The 13,250-nt window shown below is 39.3% G+C and overlaps 2 protein-coding genes across 4 annotated transcripts; both read left to right on the top strand.

Annotated features, from left to right (window-relative positions):
- Positions 1-368: 368 nt before the first annotated feature.
- LOC126593093 (pentatricopeptide repeat-containing protein At4g13650) lies at positions 369-4,870 on the top strand. Of its 3 annotated transcripts, XM_050258971.1 has the most exons (4): positions 369-740; positions 827-4,044; positions 4,201-4,368; positions 4,463-4,870. In XM_050258971.1, exons 1-2 carry the CDS (start codon positions 597-599, stop codon positions 3,938-3,940), a joined length of 3,258 nt encoding a protein of 1,085 aa, XP_050114928.1. In that variant the 5' UTR covers positions 369-596; the 3' UTR covers positions 3,941-4,044; positions 4,201-4,368; positions 4,463-4,870. The 3 variants fall into 3 exon arrangements, with proteins under 3 accessions (XP_050114928.1, XP_050114927.1, XP_050114929.1); XM_050258970.1 differs by having other exon boundaries at positions 4,201-4,870; XM_050258972.1 differs by having other exon boundaries at positions 371-737; positions 4,201-4,870.
- A 583-nt stretch (positions 4,871-5,453) lies between these two features.
- Positions 5,454-9,601, top strand: LOC126593101 (uncharacterized). The gene is made up of 7 exons (XM_050258984.1): positions 5,454-5,980; positions 6,620-6,674; positions 6,913-6,987; positions 7,104-7,195; positions 8,465-8,546; positions 9,070-9,153; positions 9,276-9,601. The coding sequence occupies exons 1-7, from the start codon at positions 5,589-5,591 to the stop codon at positions 9,411-9,413; spliced, it is 918 nt and encodes a 305-aa protein (XP_050114941.1). The 5' UTR covers positions 5,454-5,588; the 3' UTR covers positions 9,414-9,601.
- The last annotated feature ends 3,649 nt before the right edge of the window (positions 9,602-13,250 follow it).

Genomic DNA, 13,250 nt, shown 5'->3' with positions numbered 1-13,250 from the left:
GGGATGTGATATCCACACATCCCATTTTACTTCTCACACACCTTTTTAATTTTCGGCCTTCAAATCGGATGAATTGAAGAAAATTAATGGACAGAAATTATCAAGGAGTGTGTGAGAAGTAAAATGGGGTGTGTGGATAGCATACCCCATAAATAAATTAAGGGCTTTTTAGCTACTGTTGCCTCAAGCTTCGGTCCAATTTCACCTTCGCTTCTACACTCCACCGCAACAACCCTATCCCCTTCAACCCCTCATCGCCGACATTGAGCGCCGCTGCGATTACCTCAAGTGTGAGTAGCAAAATTTCAATCATGCCTTCAACGCATTTTTTCTTACTAATATCTTTTTTAGTTTTTAAATATAAAAAAATAGTTATATGATTATATTTGATAAATACTCCTCGCTCAAGCAAGCATACATACATACATACATACATACATCGATACATACATAGCCGCTCGCTGTGACTTGACTTGCAGAGCCGCCGCCAAAAAGTAAACTAATCCCGCCGGCCGAGTGTTTTTCTCCGACAAGTCACAAGTGGAATTCAACAGATATCAGCAGTTGAGTTCCGTTCAGTGAAAGACTGTCGACAGATGAGTGGCTCGGGCTGTCTCAAATCTTTGATGCTCGCTCTGACTCTCCACCAATTCCCCGACCCTCTCTTCTTCCATCGCTTCCCGCCGCTTCATTTCACAACCAAACCCAAACCCACCTCAAGTTTCAATCTTCACAAGGTTGTAGTAATCACTCTTTCTTAATTCTCTCTCTTGTGCATCGCCACCTTGATTTGTTCTGGCTCTTTAATGCTTTAAATTTTCTGCAGCGCTTTCGTGGGAGTGTCATCCGGTTGAGCTCGCCAGAAGAATATACTAGTAATGCAGCAGCAGCCAATGCCCATGTCCTCGACGACTCTTTGCTTCATCAAAATGAAGGTAATAATCCAAAGGGGATTGAATTCCTGCATTCCATGGAAACACGTAGTGTTCGTGCTAATTGTCAGACATATATTTGGCTTTTAAAAGGCTGCTCCAATTCCGGTTCCTTGTTAGATTCTAAAAAGCTTCACTCTAGGATTCTGAAGCTGGGTTTTGATGCTGAACATGTAATATGCGATGGCCTTATTGATGCTTACCTTGCCGCTGGTGATTTAGTTGGCGCAGTTAGGGTTTTTGATGATGTGCCCTACAGAAGTTTGTTTTCATGGAATAACATAATTCAAGTGTTTCTTGCAAACAAGTTGACCAGTCAAGTATTGAATTTCTTTTCCCGAATGTTAGCAGATAATGTGCATCCTGATGAGACCACGTTTTCCAGGGTTTTAAGGGCATGCGGTGGCAGTAATGTTCATCTTCAATTTGTCAAACAGATTCATGCTAGGGTTATCTGTCATGGTTTTGGTACTAGTTTGCTTGTGTGTAATCCCTTGATTGATTTGTATGCCAAAAACGGGTCTGTAGATGCTGCTAAAAAGGTCTTTGATAAATTGTATATAAGGGATAGCGTTTCCTGGGTTGCCATGATTTCTGGTTTATCTCAGAATGGACGCGAAAAAGAAGCAATTCTCTTATTCATTGAGATGCAAACGTCAGATATTTTACCCACTCCTTATGTGTTCTCCAGCGTGCTAAGTGCCTGCGCCAAAATAGAGTTATTTAAGATGGGAGAGCAACTGCATGGCCTTATTTTCAAGGGGGGGTTTTCTTGTGAAACATATGTATGCAATGCACTTGTGACTTTATATTCCCGCTCAGGGAACTTTATATCTGCTGAACAAATTTTCAAAACAATGTGGCACAGGGATGCAGTATCTTATAACTCACTGATCTCTGGGTTAGCTCAGTGCGGATTTAGTGATAGAGCATTGGAATTGTTCAAAAGAATGCAGATTGATTGTTTGAGACCAGACTGTGTTACAATTGCTAGTCTTTTGAGCGCATGCGCGGAAATTGGTGCTCTGCAGAAGGGAAAACAACTCCACTCACTTGCAATAAAAGCGGGAATGTCATCAGATATTATCCTTGAAGGTTCTCTGCTTGATCTTTATGTGAAATGCTCAGATGTGCAAACTGCCTATGAATTTTTCCTTACAACAGAGACAGAAAATGTGGTCCTGTGGAATGTGATGCTAGTTGCTTATGGTCAGTTGGATGATCTGGATCAATCATTTCGGATATTTAAGCAAATGCATGTTGAGGGCATGATTCCTAATCAGTACACCTACCCTAGTATTCTAAGAACCTGTACCTCTGTTGGAGCTCTCAATTTGGGAGAGCAGATACATACTCAAGTCATAAAAACTGGTTTTCATTTTAATGTTTATGTCTGTAGTGTGCTCATTGATATGTATGCTAAGCATGGGGAGCTGGATACTGCCCTGAGAATTCTCAGACGACTCACTGCAGATGACGTCGTCTCATGGACAGCTATGATAGCCGGGTATGCACAGCATGATCTATTTTCTGAATCTCTGATACTTTTTGAAGAAATGCAAAGGCGAGGGATTCAGTCTGACAGCATAGGTTTTTCAAGTGCAATAAGTGCATGTGCTGGTATTCAAGCACTTCGTCAAGGAAGACAAATTCATGCTCAGTCGTGTGTCTTTGGTTATTCAGATGATCTTTCAGTTGGAAATGCACTTGTTACCCTTTACGCTAGATGTGGTAGAATACAGGAAGCGTACCGAGCATTTGAGGCAACTGATTCTAAAGATAATATGTCATGGAATGGATTGATATCTGGGTTTGCACAGAGTGGGTACTATGAGGAAGCACTGCAGGTATTTACTCGGATGAATAAAGCTGGAATAGAAGCTAACATGTTCACATTTGGCTCTGCAGTTAGCGCTGCTGCTAACTTAACAAATATAAAACAAGGGCAGCAGATTCATGCCACAATTATAAAAACTGGCAGCAATTCCGAAACAGAGGTTTCCAATGCGTTAATCACATTGTATTCAAAGTGTGGTAGCATTGATGATGCCAAGAGAGAGTTTTCTGAAATGCCTGAAAAAAATGAGATTTCTTGGAATGCCATGATCACTGGCTATTCTCAACATGGGCGTGGTATTGAATCAATACACCTATTTGAGCGGATGAAACAACTTGGTATAGCACCAAGCCATGTCACATTTGTGGGGGTACTTACAGCCTGTAGCCATATAGGCTTGGTAAATGAAGGGCTTGGCTACTTTGAATCCATGAGAAAAGAGCATGGGTTAGTGCCTAAGCCTGAACACTATGCTTGCGTTGTTGATCTTCTAGGTAGAGCTGGTTCTCTGAGCCGTGCCAGAAAGTTTATAGAGGAGATGCCAGTGAAACCAGATGCAATGATTTGGAGGACTCTTTTAAGTGCTTGCATAACTCGCAAGAACACTGAAATTGGAGAGTTTGCTGCCAACCATCTTCTAGAAGTGGAACCTGAAGACTCAGCAACGTACGTGCTGCTATCCAATATGTATGCAGTGTCAGGAATGTGGGATCGTAGGGATCAGACGAGGCAATTGATGAAGGAAAGGGGTGTGAAGAAAGAGCCCGGTCGTAGCTGGATTGAGGTCAAGAATTCAGTTCATGCCTTCTTTGTCGGTGACCGACTGCACCCACATGCAGATACGATTTATGAATTCTTAGGGGATTTGAATGAGCGAGCAGCTGAAATTGGTTATGTTGAGGATCGTTCCAACCTTTGGAATGATATAGAACAGAAGCAGAAGGATCCAACGGTATATATTCACAGTGAGAAATTGGCAATTTCTTTTGGCCTACTCAACTTATCTAATGCCGTTCCTATACGTGTAATGAAGAATCTTCGTGTTTGCAATGATTGCCATAATTGGATCAAGTACACGTCAAAGATTTGTAATCGAACTATCATAGTACGAGATGCTTATCGTTTTCATCATTTCAAAGATGGTGTTTGTTCTTGTAGAGATTACTGGTAAGATGGTCAAAAGGTTATGAGGAGGAAATCATTATTTGCACGGAGGATTTCAATCACTTCATATGATTGAGCCCCCTACTGAAGTTTCCTTTTATAGAATTACCGGTACGAACTGTAACCAGCAATTTCCTTATACTGTTGTTTGTACAGAATTTTAGGGACCATGGCTTGTTAATCTTATGTGACTCTGTTAGCTAGCCTTGTAATATGCAGAAATCTGTCATCTGAAATCTCACATTAGCTCTTCATTTACTTTCTCAGGCGGCCAAAACCAAACTTCAGCAGTGTGCACTAGCTCTGCCGTGTCCAATTTCTGGTAGCTACTGCTTCTTTCTGGAATTTGAATGTTTAAGGACTTGGTAACGATTGGTTACTCCAGGGGAGGATTGCCTTTGCCTTTCTTAATATCGAAGCCTGGATAGTGGATAGGTAAGTCGGATTCTCAAGGTTCTTTAACTTTTCATTCTTGTATTGAAAGCTACAATATTAGTTTTCTTTTTCATATTTTTTCTTTTGTGACAAGGGATTCTTTAACACTTGGAGACCATCAAACCAATTGGATTTGATAAGCCTGAGGATGAGGAGGAGCTTTTCCTATTCTTTATGGAAAAAGAGAGAGAAATCTCATGGGTCACAGCTTCGATCTACAAGTCCTGATTCTCCGATTTCTGAGACATCAGAGAGAGAGTTTGGACCTGCTTTTGGGAATTAGGAATTGTGTTATTGTGGTAGACCTGCAACTTAAGTAGTGCATGAAACAGCAAAAGACTGTTCAATGCTGATTGTTTGTTGGTAATTTTACTGCTTGTATGTATGTTTGGTTTGTGGTTGTATCTTGATGCTCAATTCTATGTGCAATTTCTTTTCTGCTAATTTGAAGCTCAATTGCTTTCGGATGAAACTCTTACAGTTTCTTCTCCGGATAAACAAATCAAGGCTTGAATGCTTGAATGCTTGAATGCTTGAATGCATGATGGAGGTTTGGTTTCGAGTGTCGAATCAAAACTCTTGTACTATTCTCTTCTAGTTCTACGTCGACTTTTGGGGACGGATATTGTGACTTGTGATAAGATGCCTTTCGTTTATTAATATTAGTATATGCCCACACACAAAATGTGTAAGAAATTCTTTACTTTTGTTCTTAAAATTGAAGGAGTGAGGAAGAGAGTGGGAGAGACCGTGCAAGTGGGGAGACTGGGAGAGAGATTTATATTTATATTTTTTAATTTTTAATTTAGAGATGATAAAATCATTTGTAAGTAAGGTTTAAATAAAAACAATAAAATTTTGTTTTGTGAAATTACGTTGTTGTCTTTATAAAAGGCAAAAATGTCTTTTCACCCGCTTTTGGTTGATATAGTGTATTACGTATCCAATCACGTTGCACGAAGCAAAGGCTAGCAAATAATGTAAGGGCAGATTGGTCAATTCGTACGACCCTAGAAGAAGATATTCCGAGTGGAAGACAGGAAGCGTGTGCAAAAATATGTGGCGACGCATTTTTGCGTAAGTGTCAAAAACATGAAAAATGCGAAATAAAGACTTTCATTTAGACTCGTCATTTGGAGGAGGAGGAGAAGAAATAAACCAACCAATACACAACATTTGCAATACCAGAATTAACCACTGATCAATTACTTAATTTGGAAATGGCTGCACAGTTGTCGTCGACAGCACAAGGAGGAGGAGGACGACGAGTGAAGTTGGCCTGTAGTTGGGGTTGGGGGCTGGGGTTGGGGTTGGATCAAAACATGCAGCTCTTCACATCAATCCAACCCCACAAGCTTCTCAGGCGCAGGCGCTGCCTCAGATCATTGGATTCTACCAGGCTTTACTCTTCGTCTTCTTCTTCTTCTTCTTCTTCTTCTAGGAACAAGGCGAAACGCTTCAACTCCGAGGCCCATTTGTTTGTCGGTGGTGGTGATCATAATGAGGGAGACGGTGTTTATGGCGGTGACGACGATGGTGGTCATGTTGAGTACTATGAAAGGGACGATGACTTGTCTTGCTTCAGAGGTCTCGTCTTGGATATCTCCTACAGGTCTGCTCACCTCTCACTTCACTTTACCTGCACAGCTGCACTGCACTCTGGACTATTTGGTACTGACGTTCATCATTTGCATTTAACTAATATCGTGGTTAATTATGTAATACCAAGTTTTTGTTTTTAATTTTAAAACTAATAAATAATTAAATTTTGGTTTCTTCTTTCTTGTGTCTAAACTGGAAGAATTTCATTTCATTAGTGCTACTGCTACAGTACAGTGATTACATGTACGATATTGCTTTAAACTCAAACTATTTTTGAATTGGATTATACTTGTACATTTACTGCGTCCCCGTGCTTGTTTTCTTTATACTTTCAAAGGGAAAGATTAGTGGATGCTTAGCATCAAGCTCATCTACAGGATACGCTTATTGTACAATATAATAGCCATCTCGTGGTCTTATTATCGAGGCCTGAGGGCCTGAATTTCATTGCTGACATTGCTCTTGTCATGGAGTACTATCTTCTCATTAGATTCCTTGATAACAGTTTCTCAGTTTGTGTTTGATTTCTTTGTATTTATGCTGTAAGAAATTCATAAGCCGAAAACTGTTGATTCTTGAGTTTCTTTCCCTGTTTCTTCTCTACCACTTTACAATACTTCTGATTGAGATTGTTGTTCTACTGTGGCAGGCCGGTTAATGTTGTATGCTGGAAGCGTGCTATTTGCTTGGAATTCATGGAGAAGGTGGGACTGCCGCTGCTCAGTTGTTCATCTTAGCAATTTTCCAACAGTAATAAAAGGATGAGTTGTTCTACAGTTATTAATTTGTGATGGCATTTGTCATCAAAGATGATAAAACAGAGAAATATTCTTCAAAACCAAATGTACCTGCCATGCTCAGGACAGGCTCCTATTGAATATTCTGCCTGCTTACAAATTACAATACATGGATTTAATGGGTTCAAATTTTCTCTTGTACCAGGCTGATGTACTTGAATACTATGACCAGACTGTAAATTCCCCAAGCGGATCCTACTACATCCCGGCTGTCCTAAGGGTACTTTGTTAACTCATTGCATTGTGTTTTTGCATGGGATTGACATCCTCATTTGCATTTTCCCCTTGTTTTCTTGTCCATTTGGACTGAGTACATTTGTTTGCTTCTGGTTCCAGGTTCCCCATTTACTGCAGATTGTAAAGAGAAGAAGAATTAAGAACAGTCTCAGTCGTAAAAATATACTATGTCGGGACAGTTTCACTTGTCAGTAAGTAGATTACCCTTTTAGTCAAGTTAAACTTGCTGAATTAAGTACAGATAATCTCTTTTGTGCTTAGTTTGATTACATAATTGCTTCTTATTAGATGAGAGTTGGATTAAGCACATGCGTCTCAGGAGGCTAATTAATGAACGTTGCAAGCTAGACTAGCTCATACAGTCTCTTGTAGTCATACCAAAGACCTGGGACTGAATCTCACCTTAACTAGGGATGGGAGATGTTATGAGATGAGATAGGTTATCTCTATGTAGCCTATAGGACCAATAGACCTCTAGTGGTGTACCTTGAGGAGAAAAAGGAATACAGTGCTATGTGTCTACATTGATCTCAGATATCAATGATGGTATGGCAAAGAGATTTGTTGCAGGATATGACATCTTGCAAGGTGTTTCGGATTAAGTCTATATGAATTTGTGGAGACATATCTCTTGTTTCTTCTGGTGGCGGTTTTACTTATTTCATCAGTTTCTTGATACTATTAATTACTCCAAAACGGCATGGTTTTACTTGTGCCTGTAAACATGAGGTATTTACATTGTTAACACTGGAAAGAGAAGGTTGAGTGAAAGAATTGTGTTGGCTGTGATAATGAAAGGAGAAAAATTCATCAAGTAGTAAGAATGAGGGAATCTTCAAACATATTTCAGTGAAGAAGGCCCCATTCAATCAGGCAGCGTAAAGATGAGGAATAGAAAGTTGCAGGAGACCTGATGCATCAGGTTCAATGCAGGGTTACCCAAGAGTTTCGGAGTTGCATCCCTCAACCAACACAATTTATTATCACTTGATCACCAGCTGCAGGTACTGGTTTAAGAGTTACAGATCTAGACAGGTAAACTGATTAATGTGGCATTAATCAGTTTTGGACAATGCGTAAAAGCCGAGGAATTAAAATCTTTATAAGTTCTTACACTTTAAAGAAAAGTATTCGTTGTATTTTCTTTTTATTGTGTATTAGAGACGATTTTTCACAATATCTGATATCAAACAGATGAAATTCATAGCACACATTATTAGGCTTCAGAATCTTCGCTACTGGTTTTGCCTTTGGACGTCTGGAAAACCTGTCTGCATCCTGACTGACGTATGTAGCTTAGAATTAAGTGAACTGTTCTCTAGGAAGTAACCAACAACGGAACTTTAATGACCATGAAATTCTAGATAATTTTTTTTATTTCCAGTTCCAGTTCCACGAGGGCAAGGTTTATTCATTTGGAATTGAATACTGACTTATTTCTATATCTATTCTCTTAACAGATACTGCTCTTCACGTGAAAACTTGACTATTGATCATGTTTTCCCAATTGCACGTGGTGGACAGTGGAAGTGGGATAATCTGGTAAGATAACCAGTTCCATTTGAAGATTTGATTTCTTGATGCATAAATCAGACTCCGTAGCGGTGCTTAATTCTCTTTCCTGAGTATGATAACAAGATGCAGTATTATCATTATGCGATGTGGGCATTAGCTATCGAATAAAATAGCTCCAACTTTCAGTAAAGAGATGTACAACAGTTGGGATTATCCAAAACCTCACTAAGATTAGGAGAAAGGATGCTCATTTCCATCGACTTGTATAATGGATGCTCCATGAACGAATGATCACTGAAATGGGGAAGCATTCTATAGCTGTTTTTGTTCATTGTCCATCTGATTCCTCTGGAAACCCTTTACTTCGAAGGAGAAAATAAGACCTTGATGGCATAAATTGAATACAAGTATTGCACAGAAAGTGCTAAATACATTCTTCATGCTGCTACCATACAAGTTGTAACATCAATTATGAAACTGGGATATATGGCAGGTACATGTGTTTAGGTACTGTTGTGGTTGAATTCTCCTGTGAACGCTTAACATGCAGGTCACCGCATGTGCAAGGTGCAACTCAAAGAAAGGTCAGAAGACGTTGGAAGAAGCAAATATGAAGCTGATGAAAGTCCCCAAGGTAATTTATTTCGATTTGTTTGTTTGTTTTTTTCTTTCTTTTACATGTTAATGGCATGAGTGAGTGAGCCTGGCTACAAATTAAGATGCATACAATTGAATTGAATTGAATTGATTTCGCAGGCTCCGAAAGACTATGACATACTTGCAATACCACTAACAAGTGCAGCAATTAAAATGCTGAAAATGAGAAAGGGAACTCCAGAAGAGTGGCTCCAATATCTATCAAATTCCAAGCCCCCGCCTTCTTCAGAGCCATGACACCATCACTAGGCACTAGGCACTAACTACTTGTGCTTATTTCTATGCATATCATGCATTGTAACACATTTCATGTATATAATCTCTACCTTGGTTTAGGCCTTCATTTGCATAAACATGAAAGGTCAACAACCTATATTTGCAGCATCTTTGTTGATGATAAATGCAATTACGAGACTTGAACCTAAGACCTCTCACTTATAGGTAAAAAAAATATATTACTAGACCTTTTAAGTAGGTGAAGTCGTGACACTCACCAAACTCCAGAAGCTTTGTTTTGTTGTCAACAGATCTGGCCCCAAATCACCATGACAATAATGCATAATGTTTGTGAAAAATCAAAAACCCCAGCCCAGGATCAATCCGGACAAATCTAGTATAGAGGGCTAACCATGAAGGCCCAGACGTCAGTCACGTTTTAAAATCTCTCTCCCTCTTCTCAGATTCTCTTTCAAATTACTAAGAAAGTAATTAGGAGAAGATAATTCTTCACTAGCTGAATCTTCACCGTTACTAGCTTTAATGAAAAAAATTAAACTTTTCAGTTCACCAAGGGTAGAATTTGGCCCTGAAATAAGACAAGTAGAGCAAATCCCCAAAGAAACTGATATTCTTCGAATTCCAGTTCAACCATGCAATGTCCGGACAATAAGCTACTTCTTGATTTATTTTGAGGAGTGGAGTTTGAATACTCGTTCTCTTCAATATTCACAGGAACTGCATCCAATGCAATTGCCTGCAATATTACTGGCCAGGATTCTTCTAAGCATGCTTGAACTAATCCAATGCAATTGCCTGCAACTTTGATGGTACCAGAGGTGACTGAATTCCGTCAAGAAATGGATTCCACCGTAATCCTTAAACAAACTAATCCAGTACTTCCCAAGCATGCTTGAACTCTTTGAAATAATGGTAACAATGCTAGATATTCATCTGGAACCCCACTGTGGCGTCTCCTCGAGAACGCATATGTATAACATAATTAACATTTGAGAGAGGCATGAGCAGCAAGAAGTCTTCTCTTGATCTACATTACAATTAATAAATTAATTTTCCATTTAAGAAGTAAAATGGATTCCTTCAATCAAGAAAACATTAAAACAAAAGTTAAACAATGAAATTTATACAACCATTTTATATAAAACCATTTCTGCAATCAAACGTCTGCAAATGCGGATCTGAATTACTTTGCGGAAGATTTGAAGCATGGTACAGCAGTCTGTAAAAGTCTAGTGTGCAATATATTTTGAAGGGATTGTAAACCATTTAATGAATTTTGGAACTAGAGTATATTTGGCCACTTGAAGTGTAAATAGAGCACGGATATGAAGACAATGGTTAGAAATTTGAACAATTTCAAAGCTGAAATGAGTTGAACTCGTTTAAGCCATACTAACTGCTCGACAGTAGTTAATAAATGTTTTGACTCGTTGATTTCAATATGTGCTTTCTGATATTCTCAGAAGGAAAAATATATAACACCAGATGAAATCTATTTGATAAAAATGATTTCATTTATCCAATCAATAAAGTTTACACTTTGAGTATATATAAACAAGTATATTGTAACCACTAAGGTGAGTAAACTATAACTAACTAACAGATACTTAATCACTAAGTAATATCCCTAGATAGTGTAGTTACAATATTACCCTTTATATCCCCCCTCAAACAAAACCGGGGAATCCGAAGTTTAAGTTTGCCACGAAGGAAATGAAATCTGGATTTTGACAGAGACTTTGTGCAAATATCAGCAACCTGATCTTGGGTACAAACAAAATGCACAGAGATCTTACGAGCTAAGACTTTCTCACGAATGTAATGATAGTCTATTTCCACATGCTTGGTTCGAGCATGAAATAAAGGATTCTTAGTAAGAGATATTGCAGAAATATTGTCACACCAGATTTGAGGAGTGTGAGGCAAACAATAACCAATGTCGAGTAACAACCGACAAACCCAAGTGATTTCAGAAGCAGTATTTGCAAGAGAGTGATATTCGGCCTCTGTTGAAGATCGAGCAACAATGGGTTGTTTCTTTGCACTCCAGCTGATCAAGGAATTGCCCAGAAAAACACAATACCCTCCAGTAGATCGACGATCAAGGGTACATCCAGCCCAATCAGCATCTGAGAATGCAGTTAGTGTGGGACGTGTAGAACTTTTGGAAAACCATAAACCAAGATCAATGGAGCCCTTAAGATATCGAAGAATGCGCTTGATTGCTTGAAAATGGGAAATTCTGGGTTGATGCATAAATTGACAGACAAGATTCACTGCAAAACTGAGATCCGGTCGTGTCCATGTAAGGTATTGAAGTGCACCAACCAAGGATCGATACTCAGAGATATTATCGCACAAAGGGGAGTCATGATTAAGCTTAGAAGTGCTAAGAGGTGGGGTACATGGTTTAGCACTAGTCATGTTGGCCTTGGAAAGCAGATCCACAATATATTTGGTCTGACATATGAAAATACCAGAAGATGAGCGTTTGACTTCAAGACCAAGAAAATAATGAAGAGGTCCGAGATCTTTAATAGGAAACAGGGAGCTAAGTTGGTGAATAACCTTTCGACATTCAGCAGAATTGGGTCCAGTGACTAAAATGTCATCAACATACACTAAAATGAACACCACAGCAGAGTTGGAAACCTTTTTAATGAACAAGGAATGATCACTGGAAGAGCTGTGAAAACCAAGTGACTGAAGAGCAACATGAAGCTTCTCATACCAAGCTCTCGGAGCTTGTTTCAAACCATATAAGGATTTGTGCAGGTGACAGACATAAGATGGCTGTGTAGAATCTTCAAAACCAGGAGGCTGATGCATGAAAACAGATTCAGTAAGTGTCCCATGTAGAAAAGCATTGCTGACATCGAGTTGATTTAAATACCAATCAAACTGAGCCGCAAAGGTGAGCAGAATTCGAATAGTAACAGGTTTTGCTACCGGACTGAAAGTCTCTGTGTAATCTAAACCTTCTTGTTGATTGAATCCCTTAGCCACAAGGCGAGCCTTATACCAATCAATAGTACCATCAGGTTTTCTTTTAATTTGGAACACCCACTTGCAGCCTACAATATTATGAAATGTAAACTTGGGAACAAGAGACCATGTGCCAGTGTTGATGAGGGCATTGACTTCCTCTTGCATAGCTTGACGCCAATGAGAAGACTTTGAAGCTTAGAGATATGTAGTAGGTATATAATCAGGAGATAGATGAGAGGGGAGAGGGTGTTTAGTAGCAGTAAGTGCCCGTGGCTTGAAAATGCCAGATTTTGACCGTGTTTGCATGGAATGAGTATTGAGAGAGGGAATGAGAGAAGGTGCTGCAACTTCCATAGACAAATGAGAAGATGGGAGTATGGAAGAAGACAAAATATGGGTAGGTGAGATAGGAATCTGAGAAGAGGGAGACATGGTAGATGGAGGTGTAGGTGTAGATGAAGATAGAGGTGCAGGTGTAGGAAGTTTAAAAGTAAGAGTGGAGGGAATAGGATATCCAGAAGAGGAATGTGAGATTGAAGATTAAGAAGATGAAATATAGTGAAATGGGAAATGAGATTCATTAAAGATAACATGCCGAGAGATGTATAACCTGTTGGTGGCAGGATCAAGGCACCTATAGCCCTTATGATTCAGACTGTAACCAAGAAATACACAAGCTTTACTTCGAGGATCCAACTTAGAAGAAGTGTAAGGCTTTAACCAAGGGAAACAGGCACAACCGAAGACCTTCAGGAAATTGTAGTTAGGTACCCAATGATATAAAGATTCCTAAGGAGATGGTCATGATGCAGTTGGCATTCGGTTGATAAGATAAATGGTTGAGTGACA

The sequence above is a fragment of the Malus sylvestris genome, chromosome 12 (genome assembly GCF_916048215.2).
Source record: "Malus sylvestris chromosome 12, drMalSylv7.2, whole genome shotgun sequence".
In the NCBI taxonomy this organism is placed as follows: Eukaryota; Viridiplantae; Streptophyta; class Magnoliopsida; order Rosales; family Rosaceae; genus Malus; species Malus sylvestris.
This window is presented reverse-complemented; position numbering and strand designations above follow the sequence as displayed.